Genomic DNA, 21,967 nt, shown 5'->3' with positions numbered 1-21,967 from the left:
GTTAAAAACTGCGCCATTTTATAAGCTTTCCAACCATATGCTACACTATTGAGGTTTAGATATTCTGTTGTTTGTTTTAGTGGTTTGAATACCAGAAAACAGGGTGTCTTTAACATTTAAAACATAGAAAGCCGGTATGTATTAAGCAAAAGTTGTATTTTTGTTTCAGCTTAAACAGTAAAAACAGTAAAAAAGTTCCCTGTTTTCTGGTATTCAAACCACTAAAACAAACAACAGAATATCTAAACCTCAATAGTGTAGCATATGGTTGGAAGGCTTATAAAATGACGCAGTTTTTAACATATTCGGACACTTTCTTGTATACAGGGTGTGAACAAATACAATAGACCAATGTTTTTTAAATTTTTTTCAAACATCTTAATTTTTGTCTTTGAATCTATTTACAATGGAGTTTTTAAAACTGATCCTCTGTCATTTTCTATTATTCTTATTCAAAATTTAATGTAGAACACGAAAATGACATTGTCTACTCAAATCCATTTACAGGTAATTGAGAAATAGCTGTATTAAGTTTGAAAACATAGTTATTTTTGAAAAACATAAAATAATTCTTTGGGAAGCTAATTTTTGGACTTGAAACCTTTTATATGCATCATTACACTGCATTTACTTAGTACTTACGCCAAAAAAATTTTGTAACACTGATGACCAGCCACCCTGTATATATTTTTTACTGTATATATGTCACTGTTTTTAATTAGTGGATTAGCTATTGTTTTATTCCACAGACTTTGCCTTTTTAGGTCTAAGATTATTTACTTCAATACAAAAAATGCATTACAGAAAAAAGTCATTAAATCCAGAGGATTGGTGAAGTTTATATTTTTGTTGTGTTATATTTGTAGGTACCAGAAAAGCAGTCAGTCAGAGATATAATCAAGTCCCTCACATTTCTGGCTAGTGCTGGTAGTTTGATTTTTATTGTATGCTGGCTTGGAAGTGAACTAGAGAAAGTGGTAAGTATATTTATGTATTTCTGACTATCAACAGAGTTGTACTTGTAAAGAGGGCTGCATTTAGGTTTTAAGTCTGAATTCTAAGCAGAAGGCATAGAGTGTTTAGAAATTCTGAGTCAAAATGATCTTAAAAAACCCATTCCGGTTTTCTAAATAGTTAGAGCAAATAAAATTATATTATTATTAACTGGATATGGACCATAATAGTTAAGAACGTTAATTAACTACATATTTTGGCTTCCAAAAAGCTGCCGTCACCATTGTATTTTTGGTTTTTGATAGGTATTTATCTACCTTATAAAACTTTTTACCTTTCCCCATTTTTCAGCAGTGGAGTTTTCCAGGAATGGCGATATTCAATTGCGGAGTGGGTTTACACATCAGTTTTTAGTGGTCTAATATCCACAGCCTTTTCTTTTTCAAGGTATTCTTGAAATATGGATGACCGGCGGTCTACACAAATTCATGTCGCACAACTAGTTTTATTGATTACTGTTCATCCTCAAAAGGAGAATCTTTGGTTCTCTTTGACATTGTGAAATTACAAGAAAAAAATTAACTACGAGTAGTATTAGTTTGAAGTATAATTTACTTAATTTTATACTTACAGTAACTGAATCAAACCGACTAATTATTGTCAATACAAAGTTGATGTTACAGTTGAACATCATTGTTAAAATTCTCCTCTGTATAACTGCCAAAAAGTGCATGAGTAAGTGTGTATGTCGCAGGGTGCAGAATTTACTGCTTGGAGCTCACTTTGAGTGATTGTCATGTTTCACAGAGTCTGTTGCTACAACACGGAGTGTTTGACAGTGGTTGGCCACTGAGAAACGGAAGACTGAACAAGCTGTTGCCTACAATACTGCTGGTCTCAAGTAGACCTCTCACACTGTCTGCAGGATACACATACAACGCTAACTTGGAGCTATTCGCCTCGGTAAGAGCATTGTAAATTTTATTTGATCAAATATAACATACAGTAGAGTTTCGAGTATCAGACCTAAACCGACTTCAAGAGCGCATATAACACATAAGTTAGTTGTAAACCATTGCAAGCATATTATAATCATTAATCTACTTTAGGTTTTACCATAGACTAACAAGTAGAAAATTGTTAGTTCTCATCGCCATTATAAAATTTGAAGCCTGTTTTTACATGTTGATTGTGTTGGTGACATTTTGTCGTGTAGTGTCAAGACAATTTATTTCTCTCATTTTAAGGTAAATTTTATGATGTGTGCTAATACTATTTATTTATAAAACCAGATGGAAAGCTTTTGTTCATAATTAAATTGTTTTATTTGTTTAAACTCATTTCAATTCAATTCAAACTAGTTTGGGAATAACCTAAACAACAAGAAACAAATTGTAAACAAAAACACATTCCAACATGAACTGGACGGAACCGACATTAAAATTGCCCTCAGCTGACCCATAAGGAAGACAAATAGGAGTACATTTATTTAATGAGTCTATGGTTCGAAGTTCTAATCTGTAAAGTTATGAGCTTGTCTTCCATTGAAATACTAACTTTTTCTGTCATCACAAATAACATAAAAAACAGACACAATAAAAACCCTGCACAACTAAAGCTTTAAGATAATAATAATGTATTTATCCAAAAATCTCCACTTGGTCTGCAAAATGAGGAGTAGTAGAGAGGTATGCAGGTATGAGGATCGGTGTTACCATGCGGGATTTGTATTCCAAAAACAGTATTTTTAGACCATGCACGGGATTAAAACGGAATAAAGAATAAAAGGCGATTCAACCCTGGACCTGATTTTCTTTTTTAAACTGCTTTCCAGATAAGAACTAACCCCATTTGCTTAAATTATTCTAGCATTCTAGCACAGTATTATAGACAAGTTTAGGGAGTGAGCTGTTCTAGTGGTTAGAGCGCAGGACTTCGGTTCTGGATTCAAATCCCCCCAAATCACCTATGGATTTTATAATGCCACAACCCCTAGGTAATGTTAAAAAAAACCCAAACTCGGGCGTAGGGTCTTAGAAAAAAAGAAAAAATTATAGCAAAGTTGAAAGAGTTATTTAAATTTAACCATAACACAAATAAAGCTCACTCATGATAGAAAGGAAAAATTCATGCGGGATAAACGGGATTTTTCATTGAATTAAGGAGGGATAAAACGTGATTTTCTTTACTCTGTAAGCTGGTCTTCAGTTTTGGTCGTGTGGACACACTGATGAGGAGTTTATGAACTGTGTGGTATGCAGCGAAAACAATCAGCAAGTACAAAAAATTGTAGTAGAATATCTTCTAAGTAGCCACAGTGATGAAGAGGTTGTCTCCATATACCTACTAAGGTGTAAACTCATACCTCACGGAAATATCGTTCCATTTCACAGTCCTCATCCATAGGGAGGGTCGTATAACTGAAGATCGGATAATCGAGACTCTACTGTTTTTTAGTTTTAGTGAACTATTAAAGTAAGATGGTGCAATCCAAACTGTCACTAAAAAGAGTTTGTATTCAGCCTTTAGAGCTGTTAGACAAATAACTGTTGGATAATTATGTCTGTTGCTAGATTCAATTCTTAAAATTAAAAAGTAAATCTTTTTTATAGGTAATATTATTTTACAATTATAAAAATATCAATGCGCTTATTACTATTACTTTTCCAAAAAGTTTAAAATGTTTAAAGACAGAAATTTACTTGTTTCAGACAATGCGCTTTGCATATTCATTCTACACGCTGCTAGTCAATGCTCAACAAGGATAGATAGAAAACTTGATGCTGTTTGCTGTTACTTAGTAGTGGATTTATATAACATATTAATTATTTGCTAACTTATGTTGCATAGTGTTTGTTATTGCTAACTTGTGTTTTAGAATTGACACTGGCTATATTCTTTAACACTGGTCACTGACTAGCGTTGCTTACTTAAAAGAAACATTATTACACTAGTATCGATACAGCTAGGGGAGCAAGTTGTTCTAGAGGTACAGTGAAGGGCTTCAGTGTCTGAGGTCTCGGGTTCAAATTTTGTCAATCCTCAATAATTCCTCTTAGCTGCCCTTATTACATGGCTGCAACCATTCTAGCTTAATTAATATGTAAATCGGTTGGGCCACAGCATAGCTAGGATGTGAAGGGGAGACATAGTAGTATTGTTGCAATGACTTTTCCATCTTAATAAGTACAAACTGATGGAAAAGTTCACAATTATTGGAATAAGATAAAGACTTTGAATTTATTTTAGCTCGAAAAGTTCAGTGAAATGTTATTTTTTCATAGCATTATGAGAAAGCCGAGTAGGTAATAAATTCACACAGAAAACCCTCAAAAAGTTTTATTTAACATTACCAATCAAAGGCGAGAACAGCTTCTGAGCTGACTGTTGCCTCTTGACTCTCTTGGTCCACTCGTCGACACCCAGGTTCTTGAACTCCGCCAGGTACACCTTGGTAGCTACAAACTGCCCCGTGTGAGAGGCTAGCAGTTGAGAGTGCGATGGAGCCAAGTCCTTCACAATCGCCACTTTGTTCTTGTCGTCAGCTGCCTTCCACAAGTCGTCAAAACTGCGAGACCCAAACTTGGTCTGTGCCAGTTCCACATAGTGACCCTGGAACGATTGCTGTTACTTACATTGATGTATTGTCAAATCACACTATCAATTTATGAAGGTGGACACAATTTTGACCCTTAACATAACCAAACTTCCACTAACGGCTGTCAGTGTTAGTTGTTCATAAGATAAGGTAAAGTAAAAAAAAACCATGATCAAATTACAGTATTGAATTATGGAATTAAACAGGTTGACTTTGGAATAATGGGTATTGTGTTATGACTAAAATGTTGAGTTTTTTTATGATAAAAAAGTCATGGACACGTCTGGACACGTTCATCTTGTTCAAAAGATGTATTGAACTAATCAACTAACTAATTAGCGATGTGGAAAAGAGTGCTTGCCTTGCAAATCGAAAGGATGCTGGTTCAATCCTGAGAAGTCAGTAGTCTACTATAAAGACTATGGTATTCAAACAACAAGTCACAGCTGATTTCAGTAAATTTTCATCTGCAGTTTTCATTGAAGCAGGTATGTTTGCAGATTTAACACACATTTTACGAGTTTAGCCGTTCACTTTTTCTATTTTATCAGACAAAAAGTATGCCAAAGGACAAGGGCTTCAGTTCTAAAGATTTCTTAGGATGTAATTTGAATGAGAAAGAGCCCACTCTAGCACAAGAATCATAAAAAAGATAAAACGAAAAATTAGGAAATATCATTACCAGGGTGAATTCTTGCCCATTCACATCAGTCGGCTTTCTAACAACATTTCTTACCAGACAATATACATTAAATTCATTAAAATGCATAATATATACATTAAAACCATCAAAATATATTATATATACAAACCAGAAGTTTCTTTATTAGTTTCTGTTTGTTCTTTTCTGATATGAGCTCAGACTGCAGGAAGTCTTTGGTGATAAAAGATCCATAGATGGAGGACAGTACAACTGCCAACTCTGCTGGTTCATGGGCTAGGAGAGAGTTGACAAACTGTAACAGGACAATGGTAATGAAACTAGAGCTGATGAAACACCACAAGTAGGGAATCCAATCCCATGATCCTGCTGTCCAGGATTATAGGTATTTCCTAAGATGAAAATTCAGAATCTAAAGATATAGGGTTGATAAATATTTCTTACTCTGTCAACATATTATTTCTAACCACCTAGGTCTAGTTTCAAACTGTCTTTAATCTTACATAAAGAAGTAAGGCCCACATGGCAACGAGAGCCAACAGTAACACTACAAACTAGGCCATCTTTAGACAGCCTTGTTAAGACATCTTAAACCTTTACATGAGAAACTTTTTGATGATTTGAAAGTGGACCCAGTAACTCCTGACCATTAAGCTTTTGATATGTGTTTCTGGCTAAATGATCAGCAAGTCTTAGATAGTAACAAAGATACACTTCATTCTAGACTCATATTTGGACACCCAGCTGTACTCTTATCTCAGTTGATGAACAGGATGTGGCATAAGAGATTGAACAGCTTCACTCGTACAGTTAGTACTCCGGTTGTGAAGACACTGTTGAGTCTTGTTCTCTTCAGCAACTCTTACCGTTTCAATTGTTACGGTATCTTGTTTTGGACCGAACAACATTGAGGTTATGCTGTGTGAGAGTTTTACAAAACCTGCAAGTAGTTTTAGCAAGATTTTTGCCGGTGGTTCTTTATTCTGAACAACGATGCTATTCCAAGTGCAAACACAACATTTTCCAGTGCTCTCAACTGACCTGTGTTTCTGTTTTAATAATACGACCGGTACCCCTTTTTTCCAAACCAGACCAGTCCAAACCATGATATCGACTGAAAACTTAACAGTGTCTGCCTCCCCACTTCATAGACAGAACACTTGAGAGTGAAACTGCTGTACTTTAAAATAATTAGGGATGTACGTGTCTCGAAATCTTCGGGAAATTTTAAATCTCGTTCTACGAGATGAGATTTTATTTTGATTGATGTTTTTTAAGACGAGATTATAAAAGAAAAATAAACCATTAAAAAAGTCAATGTACGGGAGCATGTTGTTGTGTTTTCTGTGCGAAGGTGTATTTATTTAATTCCTTACAAATATTACTTTAGGCCTAAATGTTTTGTAACTTTTTGCTTTTATGTCCCAAATTATGAGTTTTGTTAAGTGTAAGCAGTGTAAGACATGTTTTACTACTGTAAACATAGCCAAAACAAGTCACTCCAAAATCATTCTAAAAATAGCACAAGACTGAAAAATTGTAACTTGATACTTAACTAGTAAGACTGATGTTTTAAACTGATAAATTTTGTATTTTTCTAAGTTCTAATATCATAATTTAATATTTAACCAGCAAGACTTTATGTTTCAGACTCGTAAATTTTGTATTTTTCAAAGTTAAAATACATCCAAACTGATATCACGACGTTTCCTATGCCTAAGAGTTAGTTTTTAATGCCTAATTAGTTTTCTTTATATGGTACTGATGTTTTTTAATAATATTCTCGATTTTAAATTTTGAATTAAACATTTTTAATATTCTTGCCTGTTATGAGTATTTTTGTATTTAACAAGTCATCTGCAACAAATAACATCTAGCCAGCACCTTTTCTTACCTTGATCGGCTTCTGGAAGTGCAACATTGCCTGCAGGACCTGAGACCCGGGCCTCGTGGGTGTTGTGGGCTTATCATGAGGTAAAGGCTGCAGAGACAACACAGCCGACACCAACTGCTTCTGATCACCACTCGCATTATCACAGTTCAACATCTTCAGAAGGGACTATAAACAATAGCATTTCTGATAAACGAGTGTTATTAAATCCCACAAGCAATAAGTGTGCCTGTATATTTTTTACATTTCTTTTACCAACATACACTTACTCTTGATAATCCTAAACTTATTACGGAATGTAAATAAAAGAAACGTCTTATAACACTTAAAACATATATTTACACAAGACGGTTAATATACAATAAAGATGGTTAGTGGTGATCGATTTCGATTGGAGTGTCCAATCAAAATCGATCACCACTAACCATCTTTTTTGTATATTTACTGTCTTGTAAGTAACTGTATAAGTGTTAATATATGTTTTAAAGACATTTCTTGTATTTACATTCCGTAAATTTAATAACTCGTACAATGCTGAACAAGAAGTCATTTAAACTTATTAAGACAAACAATGTCCAATTACCAAAAATAATGCTAAATCTAACATATAAGCTTAGCAAATTTGTCTTCTTAAGCTTAATTGCACTACTGGGCATTCAAATCAAACAGTTTATTAATTAGGCTAGTAATAATTCAAAAAAGTTGTGTTCCTTGAATGCAAAAACCCATTTGATTTAAATTATTAATTTCCATGTACAGCCTTTTTCTCATAAACCATCATTAAGTATACCTATAACCTATGTATTTTAAATTAAAATAGATCCACCTATATTACACAGGTCTAATGATAAAAAATGTGAGGTAGGCCTACTTAAGTTCAATTGAAGAGTAATCAAACAAAGCATGTTAAAGTATTTTGTTTAATAATCTAACTATTCACAGATATGACTGCAGAATCGGACTGGACACTGCAACTGGAAAGACACAGACTCCTACATCATGTCATAATTCAAACCAAATTCCAGCATGTACAGGTTTTAGCTGACGAATCACACATCAGCGTTAGGTTAAACTATGTGTCAGATGTGAGTCTACTTAATTTGTTTATAGGCTTTAGACAGCTTAATTAGATTTTGATAGATTTTTGTTTCACAGCTACACGTTGATTGAAATAGTAAAAAATAAAAGGAATTACAATTATTAGCAGAAAGGAATTCTTTACAATTAAAGAAACTACAAAAGTTTCAACAGCTATAACAGCAACTATAACAGTTCATAAAGTCAAACAGCTCTGTATACACAATTCTTAAATAGAAAAATATTGACCAAAACTTGTGGCAATTAACACTGGTGATTAATTACCTTAGGCTATTAAAACATTTTCTTTGCCATGTTGTTGATCCAAAAATTATTACTGCTTTTAAATTTAAATTAAGAGATGGAAACTCAGTTTAACTGTAACACTGACCTGTACAAAGTATGATTGACCTGTTTGTAGTCTTCTGCAGCCCACAGCCAAACTGACGAGGACATTTTTATTGACTGAAGAAAAATGTGGTCTCAACTGGTCCATCACTTCGGTAAACTAAAAATAACAATTGTTTACGACTATTATTTACAATCAAATAAAAATCAACACATTTAAGGCCTTCAATGCATGATAAAATTACCAATCCAGCCTAAAGTCATATTGGGACAAATCTGTTATATACAACCCATCACATATAGTAATACTGATAGATGTGTATAGATAGATATGTATAGATAGTTAATACTGGACTCTTCTCAGGTAAACTAACTGAGCTCCAAAACTTAAAATTAAAAATTTTTGCCATTTGGCATCCACATAGCAATCTGAAGGTTAGCATTCAATTGAAAAGTCAAAATCTGTTTTTAATGGTTAAAAACTGGACCCAACTGTCCATAACCATTCGGCTAAAGTAAACGATCCTAGATCTCAGTCAGTAACAAAGCTGTCATCTCAACTCGTACATTCAACACTAATCACTCACTCATCTTCGTCAGTAAACTAAAAGGACCTCTAAATATTTCATTAAAATACTATCTAAAATGTAAGACTGTTGATTTTGACCATAACTCAAGAAGCCATAATGAGTACATTTTAGTCTGAGAATGATTTTCAAGCTTTAAAAAAATAGTATCTTAAAACTCCTATTCCTGGCACAGCGATTAGTGTTTTATTAAATACATTCTACGTTTATTTCAAAGGACAACCATATCTCAATTAATAGAGCTAATATTATCTCATCTCTAGCTAATGCACCAATACCAGCATATTATGAGTAAAAAAGAACCAAAGCTAATTTTAAGAAAACAATATTTACCAGTTCTGAATCAGAACAACTACTGATAAACTTCTGAATAGCAATGTTGCCGATCTGGGCTGATGACATTTCTACGAGCCGCGGCTGGAGAACCTTCTTGTATAGTGTTCGTAGAGGTTTGGGCTTGCTGTGGCCAATCATAACTTCTAGAACTGCCAACATACTAGGCGACATTGCTGACATTCCGTTGGGGAAGCAATCATTCAAGATCTGAGTGAACAACTGTTTGTACAAATGTTTCTGTCCTGCGGCTTTTAAAACTTGGAGAAGCGCTTGTATGTAGCCGGACGATAGGTGGTTTTCCAAAAAATCTGAAAAAGGAAAATCGTTAGGGCTCGATGCGCAGTTTGAGAAAATACTTCCACCGCAGCAAACCTGCAGACAATTGGATTTCCACTTATAAATAGGGTGGGGCAAAAGTATGGACAACCCTTATTAACTTTTTAATTGTGTACACCAGAAAAACCAAACCCTGCACACCTCTAAATGGCATAAAAGTACACTTTATTGTTGGCATCACAATGTTGTCCAAATAGGCTGCCATTTTGTACTGGAGTGGCAAAAAAATTTACTTCTTTTTAAAAAACACTTTTCTACACTTTTAAAAGTTTCTTTTCTACACATCGGCTATCGTTACAGTTTTCAGATCAATAGGAAATGTGATCTATATTATTTAGAACATTTAGCTTAACCAGTTCTTTTTTTCAATTCTTAGCCATAGTGTGGAATCTTTTATAGGCCTACTGTGTCAAAAATTGATCTTGGCAAGATCATTACAGTAAATTAAAAATAAACCACTGCTAAATTGATAATGTAATCAATCCAAAGGAGTTACCTTTGCTTTTAAATTGAGGCCATTTAGAAATACGAGTGTAAAATTCCGCCAACAGCTCTAAAAACTCGTCCGATACTTTAGCCGACGTTATTTTGGATTCTATGCTGGATTCTTCTTCTTTCTTGAAATGTTTATCCAATTGTGGAACCCCGGCCAAACAAAACATGGCAGTCCGGAGACATGGGTTTGCAAAACTGTCCGACATAAATTCTTCTATGTTGTTCAGCAAAAACCTGGCTACTTTATCCAACCATATTTGACACTTGGTTTGGTGTTTAGAGTCATCATCAGAGACTTCCTGAAACATTGTAACAAAGCACAACTATTATTTTTATGCAAAAGTTACACCTGATATTCAGATGACTGTTATTTTCTTGCATTTTTAGGGCTACTAATATAATAATACCCCCGCTGCAGCAAACCTGCCGACTAAGCGAATTTCCATTTGTCTGAATTGATTTTCAGTTAAATCTATAATATTAAAACGAAACTGTGTTTTTTTATTTCACGATTATGAATCAACCACTCGACGGATTTTCATGATTTTTGTGTTGAAAGAAAGATAATTTTGAGAACTAGGGAATGTCGAAGCCATAATTTTAGTTTAGGGTTTCAGTTTTTCAGAAATTAACTTTTAATTTTTAAAAAGTCTAGCAGCCGACGCTAGCAATTTAAAGTATTTTCAATGCTGGTTTAACTAACAGCTGGTTTATAACTGTCATTGAAATGTTTATGTTAAGAGTTGTTTGTTTACAAAATATTGTTCGTCGATGTTTGATATTATTTCACTTTAAAATGTAGGTAGTTTTCCCCTACCGTGAAGGATATGTTATCAGGAAATGTGTTATTTTGAACAAAACATCTCAAACACTTGCGTTTAATCAAGTTTTGTCGTAAATGCAATCTGTGTAAGTATTTAGTTTATGTATTGTAAATATCAACTCATATTTGGGAAGTATTTTTTTTTTTCAGCAGTTTATCGCTTAATTGTTTAAGATATAAGTGGTTTGCGTGTTGATATTTCTTTTTCTGTATGTTTGAATGTGAGTATGTCGGCATACTAAAATTTTGGTTAGTAATGAAAGCGTCAATCGGTGTAGTAGGTCTTTATAAAACTGTCAAATAAACTGCAACAGAAACCAAAGTCGACTCATACCATACCAACTATCCCCGTAGTACTGATGATTTAGAAACTTGGGCACTGACCAAAGAACCGAAAAGCCTTAATGCTGGGTTAGATAATAAAGTGCAGAGAAAATATACAGACCAGTTCAAGATAACAGCCCGGAGGTCGAAATAAAAAATAACAGAGAGCTAAGAGAAATGCTAAGAGAAATTTGTTAACACCCAAGTATAGGGATGCTTTCCAGAAGTAGGTAAAGCTTGGATGGAAAGGCTCTGCATAAACTTAAAAGAAGTATATTCCAAGGAGTACCACACGATATACGGGAAATATCAAGTTATGAAGTGCATCCTTAAACTGGGCTCTAAATTTTGAAGAGGCAGGTGATAGAATAGAATCCTCATAAAGGTTTCAGTGGTCACGGATGTAAGATAAGGTACGGTAAGTACATATACGTAGTACAGTATGCAATTAGAGGTGACATGTAGCTACTCTACTCAAAACCAGTGTGAATCGGTCGCCAATCTCACTTCAAGATTTTTCAAATCGGCACAAATACTTTTTTTATGGTAAAGTTATCGGATTTAAAATGCATATCGCCATATTTTAGGTCTATATTCAAATGGAATAAATAGGTGGTCACGTTACATTTGTTTATAAGGTGATCTTCTCCATTAAAACCTGCCAGTATTTGTGTCTATGCGTGTAAACTAGATGTCCCGAATCATTCCGTTTTAGTTGACAACTCGATTCCCGTACGTAGGACGGGCCACCAGCTCGTATATTTTAATAACATTAGGTTTAACGAGTACCTAGGTTTGCTGATACAAGGAAACTAATAAAGTGTGTTTTTGAGTAAAATATTGATAGCTTAGTACAAAATAAATTAATTTGCCAAGTTTGATCAAAATATATCCATAAACAAGCAAACTACAACATTTGACAATATTCTCCATAAGAATAACATGGGAATTTTAAATTTACAATTTTTTTAATTTTCTCCATTACTAATAATCGAACAAAAATACTTTTATATACTTAATTATTTGTTTTTTTAAGCTCTTTAAAAAGGTCTAAAGAGAAATCGGGAAATTTTGTGTTTTGAGGGTCAAAAGTGAGAAAAGCCAATTTTTACCCCATAAAACCCCCTGTAAAGCCCCGTTCCCATGGTCCGATCGTGCTGGTTCGCGAACTCATTCAAGTTTATCCCGCTTTACACCTTTAAACCAAATTTCATAAAAATCGGACAAAAATTACTCAAGTTATCGCGTTCACGGACGTATATATACATATATAAAAATTTTAACGAATGGTGTTTTTGGCCTCTTGGTACATCAAAATGAAAAAGTAAATCGGTCCCGGGTCTAGGTCTTACCGTGCCACCTACAGTAATAGCTACTTCCCTATAGGGAAATTCGCTAAAAATCAAAAACATATTTAACAAAGTACCCTTTTACTGTATATATTATTATGTTTTTGTTTACTTTTAAGTTCAGTCTGAATTGTGAGTTCAATAAACCTGGTTTTGTTTATTATGTTTCAATATACTGAACTGGCAAAAAAATGCAGAGACGGTATCACAACCTGTGATCGCAAGGAAAATGAATAGGTTGCTGCAGATCTCTGGAGGGAGTTAAGAACACAAAACACTGAAACATTTTTATTTATTTGAGGTATTTGAGTAGGCTTATATTATTTTACTACCCCAAGTTACATGCTCCCGCCAGAACTGAAATATTTTCCCGCTACCCATCCCCACTAGTATTAACATTTTACAACAAAAACCCTTTTTTACCCTCCCTTTTGCAGCAAACCTAAGTACTCGTTACACTAATTTTATTTAAATAGGGAATAAATGTGATATTTTAGGAGACATTTTATACCTTCCGCAAAGATTTGTGGCGGCTGAAGGATTAGGACGGTCGGGTGGTGTCCCAGCCCCTAAATTAGCCCTCACTCGACTGCTCTGGGGTTCGACAATGAGTCACCCACTGGGCTCAATGCATAGTTGGTAAAATGTTTGTATATCACCATAATGTGTATTAAATAACGTAATTTTTGTAACCTGCATCAAATAACAAGAAAATTGAGCCCAAACACGAAGTAATTGTGATGATTTAAACATACCACGAAACGAAAACTGTCTATTATTTTAAAACCAAATGTAGCCTATACTTAATATCGTCGCGTCGCAATTATTTCGAGTTTGGGCTCAATGTGCATGTTATTTGACGCAGGTTACAAAACTGGCGTTATTTAATACACTTTATGGTGATATACAAAAATTCATCCAACTATACATTGAGCCTATTGGGTGACTCATGGCACAGAAAACATACTACTATAACCCAGAATGTCAACCGCATTGTAAAAAGCGTTAAGTACTTTGAGAGAGCTTTGCCTGTCAATTTGTAGGCAGCGCCACCAGCGTTGCTATGCACTCAGCATAGCAACGCTGGTGGCACTGCCTACAAATTTACAGGCAAAGCTCTCTCAAAGTACTTAACACTTTTTACCATGCGGTTGGCATTCTGGGTTATAGTAGTATATTTTCTGTGCTCATGGTCAAAACCCAGAGCAGTCGAGCGAGGGCTAATTTAGGGGCTGGGACACCACCCGACCGTCCTAATCCCTCAGCCGCCACGAATCTTTGCGGATGGTATAGTGTAGATCCAATCAGGCAAATGGAAATTCGCTAAGTCTGCGGCAGGTTTGCTGCAGGGGGGGGGGGAGATATTGTTAATTATGCTTTGATAAGTTCTAAAAACATCACAGACACATACTTTTGTAATAGAAAAATTATATAAATTATATATTAACTTCGGTTTTTTCTGATGAAACTAGTGTTTAAAATTATGAAGTATATTGTGCATCTCATTATTTGCTTTATTTCTAGTTTACAATGCAGAATTTTAGAATTGGAAAACTTTATTAGACAGTAAATTTACATCTTTAAGTTGATTATCAGTCAAACATTTGAGATTTTGATAAATTTTGGAATACATACTATAATATTTGCACAAGCTTACGTACATGTTTAGGTATGTAAATTTATTGTACAATGTAACAATGTACAATTCTTATACCCAAGAAAAAACTGAAAACAAGTATCCTAAAATTAACTTTTGAATTTTATTTCTTTAATTAAACACGTGATTACATTTCACACTTGTCAAATCTGCAAATTTAAGCCTTACCTGAGAGTGTTGGGCAGCTACAATCATCACTGTTTGCAACACATGACTGGCGAATTCATGAACACAGATTGGTCGCAAGTTGGAGGCAAAAGCATCAAAAAACCGTTCCAGAGCAGAATCAGAAGCAAGGGGAAGAAGATTTTCAATAACCCTGGAGATGAGTTGATTTGATGAGTAGTTAACTTCTTTTCCTTCTGTTTGAGCCAGCGCATTGTTGGCAAAAACCTCTGCAAAAATGGATTATTAGTCAGTAGGAGATTAATTACTGACCAAAGGAGACTGTGAGAGAGCTTTTCCAATGTAAGTAACAGATTGTTTTGTTTTGACAGTAGTTTTGTGCATGGTTTGCTTTTGATTTTGTTTGCTGTGTGATTTTTGCATTTTAGTTTTAATTTCTATGATAATTGTATATTGTTATTTGTTTTGACGATGCCTATTGCATTTCATGGCTAATGGAAAATAACTTAAAGCATTTAATTTCATTTAATTAATTAGGCTAGTTTATTTATTTAGGCTATTTATTCATTCATTCTCAACCGTAAACACCATTTTTTTATAATTCATTAAATTTCTAAGATGGAGACAAGTAGGCCTAAGTAACCAAATCAATAAGGCCTAAGTAAAAAGTGAATCAAATTTAAATTCATACGGACACATTTAAATAAACTTCAAAATGATTAGTGTAGTTTTATAGAAAATAGTACCTACAGTATATGAGCAATCAGTAGTAGATATTGGTGAGAGGGACTAAAATGAACAGTTCAGGCTCAGGTGGAAGATAGATTAACTTAGGCATTTTGCTTTGCCAAAAATTTTCCCAAAAAAATTTGAATTTAGACCTTGGAAAATATGATAAAAAATAACTATAAGTAAATCAATGAAATCCAGGGCTCAGAAGCTTTAAGCATTTTTGAAATTGTCTCGTCATTTAATCAACAACGGTAACTTAAGTTATTCCAAAACATTAAAAACTTGATACTTACTTGATACTTGTCTTCTTTATCTTTGACCGTGATTACGGATAGATAGCAACAAATTTGATTGAAACAACATAGGTGTAACATCAATAAACAACCTGATCGCCTATAGCCTACACTTTACCTTCTTAATCCAACCTAACTTCAAAACACTTTTAATGCAGTCACGAACCCGCAAGTTAAACCCAGACCTGCCTTGGCTGCTCTTTAGTTTACGTCCTACAGTCATTCGAATGAATATTTCATTTGATATGTCAAGTGTGGTTCGTTAGGTTAAAACCTAACCTAACTAACCGAATGAAATAATCGATATATTGAATAGTATATATATCGATATTTTCCATTTGAATGAGTGTAGGACGTAAACTTAAGAGCAGCCCCTGCCTTCCTTACATAGCCTATGATCATTCATTGTTTCAGTTCCAACCAAAGAAGATCCGTGTGACTTCACTTATTGTTCCTATTATAAAATTAAACTATCATAACCTAACCTAACCAACCAAACTTGCTGATGGTGAAAAAATCGCATGAAGGTTTACAGAATCGATTCGATAGTATCAATCGATATTAGAATAACCCAGTACATTAGAAGAACTAGAAACTGTACTCCAAAACACTGTAATAACAATAAGTTGGTCTACTTACTTTTTTCTTCAGTTGATCCATTGAAGTTTCTATCTAATTCAAAGATTCTTACAAAGTAATCATGTTCTACAGAATCTACTCTCACTCCTTTGCAAAAATTTCCGGATTTAAATCTCTTCTTGACTTTTGTAATGAAGGAGCGCTGTTTTTTCCGCTTGAATGTTTGCTTAGATTCGCTGTTGCTGTCAGGGTTCATGTTTTTAAAACCGCTAAAATCTCGTAATAACTAATAAAGTAATAGATAATTCGTTGACGAGTCTTTGAATGTACTTCAAAATTAACCTCAAACAAAACAATGTTTAAACACGAATCAAGAATCAAGCGACACACGCACGAGTAGCAGTAGCAGTAGTAGTAGATAGTGAAAACTTACTATCGATAGTATCGATAGTTTGAAAATATCGATAGTGGGTCGATAGTATTATACTATCGATGAGACTATCGATAGTTTTTTTTACGTTAAATTAAGTAAAGAAATCATTATCTGGTACTCTTACATTTCATTGTTTGTCTGTTAATGCATACCTATAGTTAATATTATAGACTATTTTTTTTTTAATTCATTGTAGAAAAGCTTGGTAGACAAGTAGGCTACCTTCTCAAACATTTGAAAGCGGGGGCATTTGCTAATTCACTACCGGACTTATGGGTACATTTATTTGCCTCGTGGGTTTTAGCATACAAAGTAGACACCAGTATACGGTATTTTCCTTTGATCTATGGTTTTAGATTGTCATAATATATATATATATATATATATATATATTATTTATGCTATGTGAGTAAAAAAATATTTTTGTAGTGAATAATAAAAAGAAAATAGTAAGAGAATTTTCTTTTTTTTATTGTTGTAACCCTTAAAAAAACTTATTGTTATTTTATACAAATGTTGTAATATTTTGTAAAAAAACATAAAGGGGGCTCCAGGGCGTCACTCATAAATTGTTAAAATTAATACTCTGATACAGCTTTATCTTCGACTAGGTAGAAACCATTGTTTAAACTCATGCAGGCAGGATATATACAATATTATATGCATTAAAATTCCATTTGAGTGACTATCGATAGTACTATCGATAGTATCGATAGTTTTTAAAAAACTATCGAGAACTATCGATAGTGTGACTATCGATAGTAAGTTTTCACTAGTAGTAGATAGATGGAATGATGGGAACGAAACGACACAGACGACGAAATGACGAAAATCATGATATTGATAGTTACGGCATTTTGAAATAGCATGCAGCAACTGTACTTTTTGAACAATCCTACATGTTATATATTTATTTATTTATATATATGTTATGTAAAATATTATGTGTATAAAGTTTGAAGGGATTGACGCGTCCTTACTCCTAAAGCTATTGCTAAAAAGGAGATTTCTATAAATTAATCACTGCTGAACATTTTTTAACAATTTCCCTTCTAAAAAGACACCACATTCCAAGCTATAGACATCCTCACGCATAGGAAGCAACAAATTTATGGAGTTTTTAGGTCTCAAAGCTACGTTATTTCGATTCCTTTACAAAACACCATCTTTTCACAATTATTACGGGACGGATTACTGGAATCTAGCCTATCAGCTCGTAAACTGAACCTTTTAAAATATTTATTCATCATTATGACTCATTGTAATTGATTTTGAAACGATTATGTACACAATAACTCATTTATTTAGACATGCACGGCCACCTTCTGGCCGCGGCCTTCGAAGTGGCAACGTCACAAGTCACAAGTAGGGTTGTAACAGCTGTTTTGTTTGGAAGCATCTAATGGTATTTGTGTTTCTACGAAAGCTTGGTTACTGGAATATGAAAAATTGACTCCGCTTTAAATGTACAGATATAGATTTTCAATTGATGCGTCCTTACTCCTAAAGCTATTGCTAAAAAGGTTGGTTTTCTATTCTTAAGTTTTATTTTCAATATTTTAATAAATTTATGTTCGTAAATTTAAATCAATAAAGTGTGAATTTATGAGCTGTTGTCTCCTATCTGCCATGTTATCTTATGGGACGTCTCGACGTCTGACACTAAACAACCCTACTTGCTGCGTTATCAATTCTACCAGACTGCCTTGCAAGGCTGTGGCCTGGAGTTAAAGGTGGCCGTGACACATGTCAATAAGATGTTCATAAATTATATATTTGTTTTGAAAATGATGAAAAGTATAATATATTTTGTATAGTACTGCTCTGGTGGATGAAACACTGCGAAAAATCTAAATGGCTTGGAAATTCCTACAAAAAACTTTATTGAATGCTTCTGTCGGTCGGAAGGTGCTGCTTATTCTTTCTTCGGTGGCGGGTTTGGTAACTTAACAACGCTTTTTCTATTGACTGTTAGCAGACGGGTTTCACATTCCTTGATCCAGATGGCTCTCTTTACGCTGGTTCCATTCTTTTCATTCCTCACATTCCAACATGCCGAGGTTGGGCAAAATGTCAAAAAGTTTCTGTTGAATACCCCTTAGGAATTTATCGCAATTTGGATCAGTCATTACAATAATAGTGTACTTTTTGGAATTTCCTGAAGCAGATTTTCTCTTATATTAGTAAGTACTTACTTAAATTAGTTATTATATTATGAAAACTCTTATTCCCAGGTTCCCTTTTTGTCATTGATTTTTTAATGCCACTAACTTCTGGTGAGATATTGTATTATTTTATAAAAGTACAGATCCTAACTCTTGAAGATCTCTTAACATGTTAACAACTCAGGTGTAATTCAACAAGCTCCATAAGTCAGATTGTTTAAAATTGGTTTAAATCTGATCTTAATTGGTTTAATAAATTTGGTTTGAACCCTTCTTAGAAAATTGAAAAATTTAGCACTTTTAGACAAACAGGACAGGCCTAGGCTAACTTAACCCTCGACTGGTAGGTAACGCTATAAAAAAACCTAAACGGTAACAATTTGTCAAGGAGACTACTTTCTAAAATAAATAGTAACTTAATAAAATTCATTTTTGTATACAAAAAAAAACACTGATATTAGGCCTACTCACAGTTAAACAATGTTGAAAATGAACTTTTGAGGAATTAAAGTCAGTTTACACATTCTTTGCACCATTGGCCTTGGTTTTCTCCACACATCGCCCTGGAGCAGCGGCTGCAGAAGTGTGATGTCATCCTGTGTTTCTTCAAAGGGAAGAAGCTGCTTATTTTTTGTCCTCTTTGTTGATTTGTAATATCTGGGGTAGCAGGAATATTTAAGCTTTGAGAAAATTGGCATTTGTTTTTATTTGAGAGGCCAGTTTTTGCATTTGTAAACGTTGTATTTGTTTGTATTTGCAAACATTCCATCCATGATCTGAGTAGGTAGTTGGCAGTGTATAATTTTGGCAAACTGCCTTCTTGAGGGGGCTTTTCTCCCTTAGAAACTAAGTTGTCCGTGCACATATGTAACATATGAGTTTACCAACATTATGTTAATCATTCCATAATATACACAAACTTAAACATAAAATCAACTTAAAAAAATGCAAACATAAAAATCACAGTAACGGTAACGCTTCGTCAATCTGACTACTCGCCACTACTGTACATGAACTACTGCGGGGGTAGTGAATTCCCACCACTCATGTGTGTGTGATGGGAACTGAGCTGGTGTTGGCGGAGAGGAAAAACAAACAACTGGTTTTAGCGCCAAATTCTAAAATGTGTAGCCTATAGCATAGTCTCTGAGACGTCGGGTTACCAATCTAGGGTTAAATGGTTAAACATTATTTGAAGTGGTCTTATCCCGATATAGTCCTATATACCTGCGGGCTGAATAGTTCACCAAAAATCCAGATCTCTATTTAAGATAAAAAGTCAATTACTAGTTGTAGATGTTTAAATTAGTTGTGGATTAAGCTTTTAATTTAGTTTTAAACAAAATTTTCATTAAACTTTTAATTTTGTTTTCATGTAGGCCTAGGCTGATATGCCATTTACATAACTGCCATTTCTCAGTTATTGCATAGGCTTAACAATATTAGAAAAACACAAACATTTATTTTATTCCAAAAGTGCCGTTTTATAATGTACTGTAGCCTACCTATTTTAATAGAGAGTAAAAAAGAGGAGATTTCTCACTTTTTGCAGAAATCCCCCGGGAGCTAAATTTTGAACGTCAAAATCCGGTAATCTCCAGGGAAATCTGGGGATATGGCAACCCTATCATGTATAGGCTATTACATATTTTATTTCAGCTACAGAAATGTTGCAATGGGTTAGAAAATACTCTAAACTAAAGAACCGAAGTTACTAAAGCATTTTGTTCGCGGTACTTGGCCAAGTGTTTTAATATGTTGTGTTTGTGTGAACTTAATGTGTTTTTGACGTGCTCAACCGCGGGCAAAATGTGTTGATTTTGTGTTTCTTCACTTTGAAGATGTGCTCATTGTAGCACGAAACAGCTGTCGTGTTTGACGATTAAACAGGATCATTTTAGGCAAGGTAAAGTAAACCATATTCTGCTAAAGCATTTTACTAAATCACTTTTACATTACGTATTACTTATATTTTAGTCCTGTTTTATTTAATGGAACTGTTTCGGTTAACCCGGGTTCTACTGTATTACCAGACCTGTTCCGGTTAGCTGCTGAATGATGGCTGTCTGCTACAAGGCTAAAACTGACAAAACGTCACCATTCAATTACCTAAAGGTTTTTATCTGTGATGTGGTCGGACCCTGGAGCCATGTTTGTAGGCCTAGTGTTAGTGACCGTGGAAGCCTTAGTTCCTTTGTTATTTTCTTTTACATTAAATATGTTCACCTTCAGTTTATAGGTATTGTCTAATTATTGTGAACCAGATTAATTTAGTCCCGTGGGTAACCTTGGAACCAAAGTTTAGAAGATTTAGGCTACACTTCTTTTTTCAACAACTGCCAAAACAACGATTAGACCTAGCCCAATATAATCTGACTTTGTAAACCTCAAACATCTAGCCTACTAAATATTTTACCTTAAGGTTTTTTCTTATAACGTTTTCTGAACTTAGTACATGATAAGTTACCTTCTCATCAAAATCCCCAAAACAACTACACACTGACAACTACACTCACTGGTAGACTGTCTGTGGAGTCCTTATTTTCATGGGAGTGTCTTGCGTTTAGGTTATTGTTGTGAATTGTCTGGAGCATTTCCCACTTCTCTTCTTCCTGGCCTCGCTAGGTTCCAAGCCCTAGGCTACTAGATTTAAATTTTTTCGGATAGGAGAAAAGAATTTAAATTAGGTAGAGCCGGAGAAAGGCTGCTTGCTACAAGGATCCAACAGGTACTTTTCCATACTGTACAACAGATAAACCACTGACGAACCCCCATGTTAAGGTCGACATGCCACTCTGGGTAAGCCTGAAACAGAAAATAGAAAGGGGTAGAAATTGGTGCTGTTGTTGGTGTAATCACCTAGATGCTTGCAGCACGGCCCTCACAACACAACCATATATTTTATAGGTCGCAGTTCTCTTGACGCACTCACATGCTTTGTGAATGTTTCTGTGAGTTCTTCACACAGATTGTGCAATCTGAAAACTATTTTGAGTGTTCCTTTAATTGATCGGAGCGAGCGAAGCTCTTGTACGTTGACTCTTATGTATTTAGTAATAGGTACGCAAACTCCTCCTAGACGGCTGAAGCAATCATTTTCAACTGTTGCATGGCGATAAAGGCCTTATCTGTGAGTGCTAACATTTACAAGCGTTAAAAAATTCTTTAAGGAATCCACCCCACAGGCTCTCAAAATTTCAAAT

General features: G+C 34.4%; 2 protein-coding genes across 2 annotated transcripts in view; one reads left to right on the top strand and one right to left on the bottom strand.

Moving 5' to 3' along the window:
- Positions 1-4,284: 4,284 nt before the first annotated feature.
- LOC128994614 (uncharacterized) lies at positions 4,285-16,579 on the bottom strand. The gene is made up of 8 exons (XM_054419281.1): positions 16,227-16,579; positions 14,605-14,831; positions 10,285-10,582; positions 9,450-9,760; positions 8,573-8,689; positions 7,108-7,272; positions 5,365-5,508; positions 4,285-4,566 (listed from the first exon to the last, which is right to left on the bottom strand). Exons 1-8 carry the CDS (start codon positions 16,420-16,422, stop codon positions 4,294-4,296), a joined length of 1,731 nt encoding a protein of 576 aa, XP_054275256.1. The 5' UTR covers positions 16,423-16,579; the 3' UTR covers positions 4,285-4,293.
- A 2,017-nt stretch (positions 16,580-18,596) lies between these two features.
- Positions 18,597-21,967, top strand: part of LOC128995862 (uncharacterized) — a 33,969-nt gene continuing 30,598 nt past the window's right edge. The window contains exon 1 of the mRNA XM_054420886.1: positions 18,597-18,782. The gene's annotated coding sequence lies outside the window, so the exon portion shown is untranslated. The remainder of the gene's footprint in view (positions 18,783-21,967) is intronic.

This window comes from Macrosteles quadrilineatus, unplaced genomic scaffold, assembly GCF_028750875.1.
Source record: "Macrosteles quadrilineatus isolate MER2022 unplaced genomic scaffold, UCM_ALF_1.0 Scaffold_5__1_contigs__length_97177068, whole genome shotgun sequence".
Taxonomy (NCBI): domain Eukaryota; kingdom Metazoa; phylum Arthropoda; class Insecta; order Hemiptera; family Cicadellidae; genus Macrosteles; species Macrosteles quadrilineatus.
This window is presented reverse-complemented; position numbering and strand designations above follow the sequence as displayed.

Coding starts and splice junctions, on each gene's coding strand:
- LOC128994614 (XM_054419281.1), bottom strand. CDS start 16,422: ATGAACCCTGACAGCAACAGCGAATCTAAGCAAACATTCAAGCGGAAA. Junction 14,832..16,226: donor TGGATCAACTGAAGAAAAAA/GTAAGTAGACCA, acceptor CCATTTTTGCAG/AGGTTTTTGCCAACAATGCG. Junction 5,509..7,107: donor ACTTCCAGAAGCCGATCAAG/GTAAGAAAAGGT, acceptor GTCCTGTTACAG/TTTGTCAACTCTCTCCTAGC.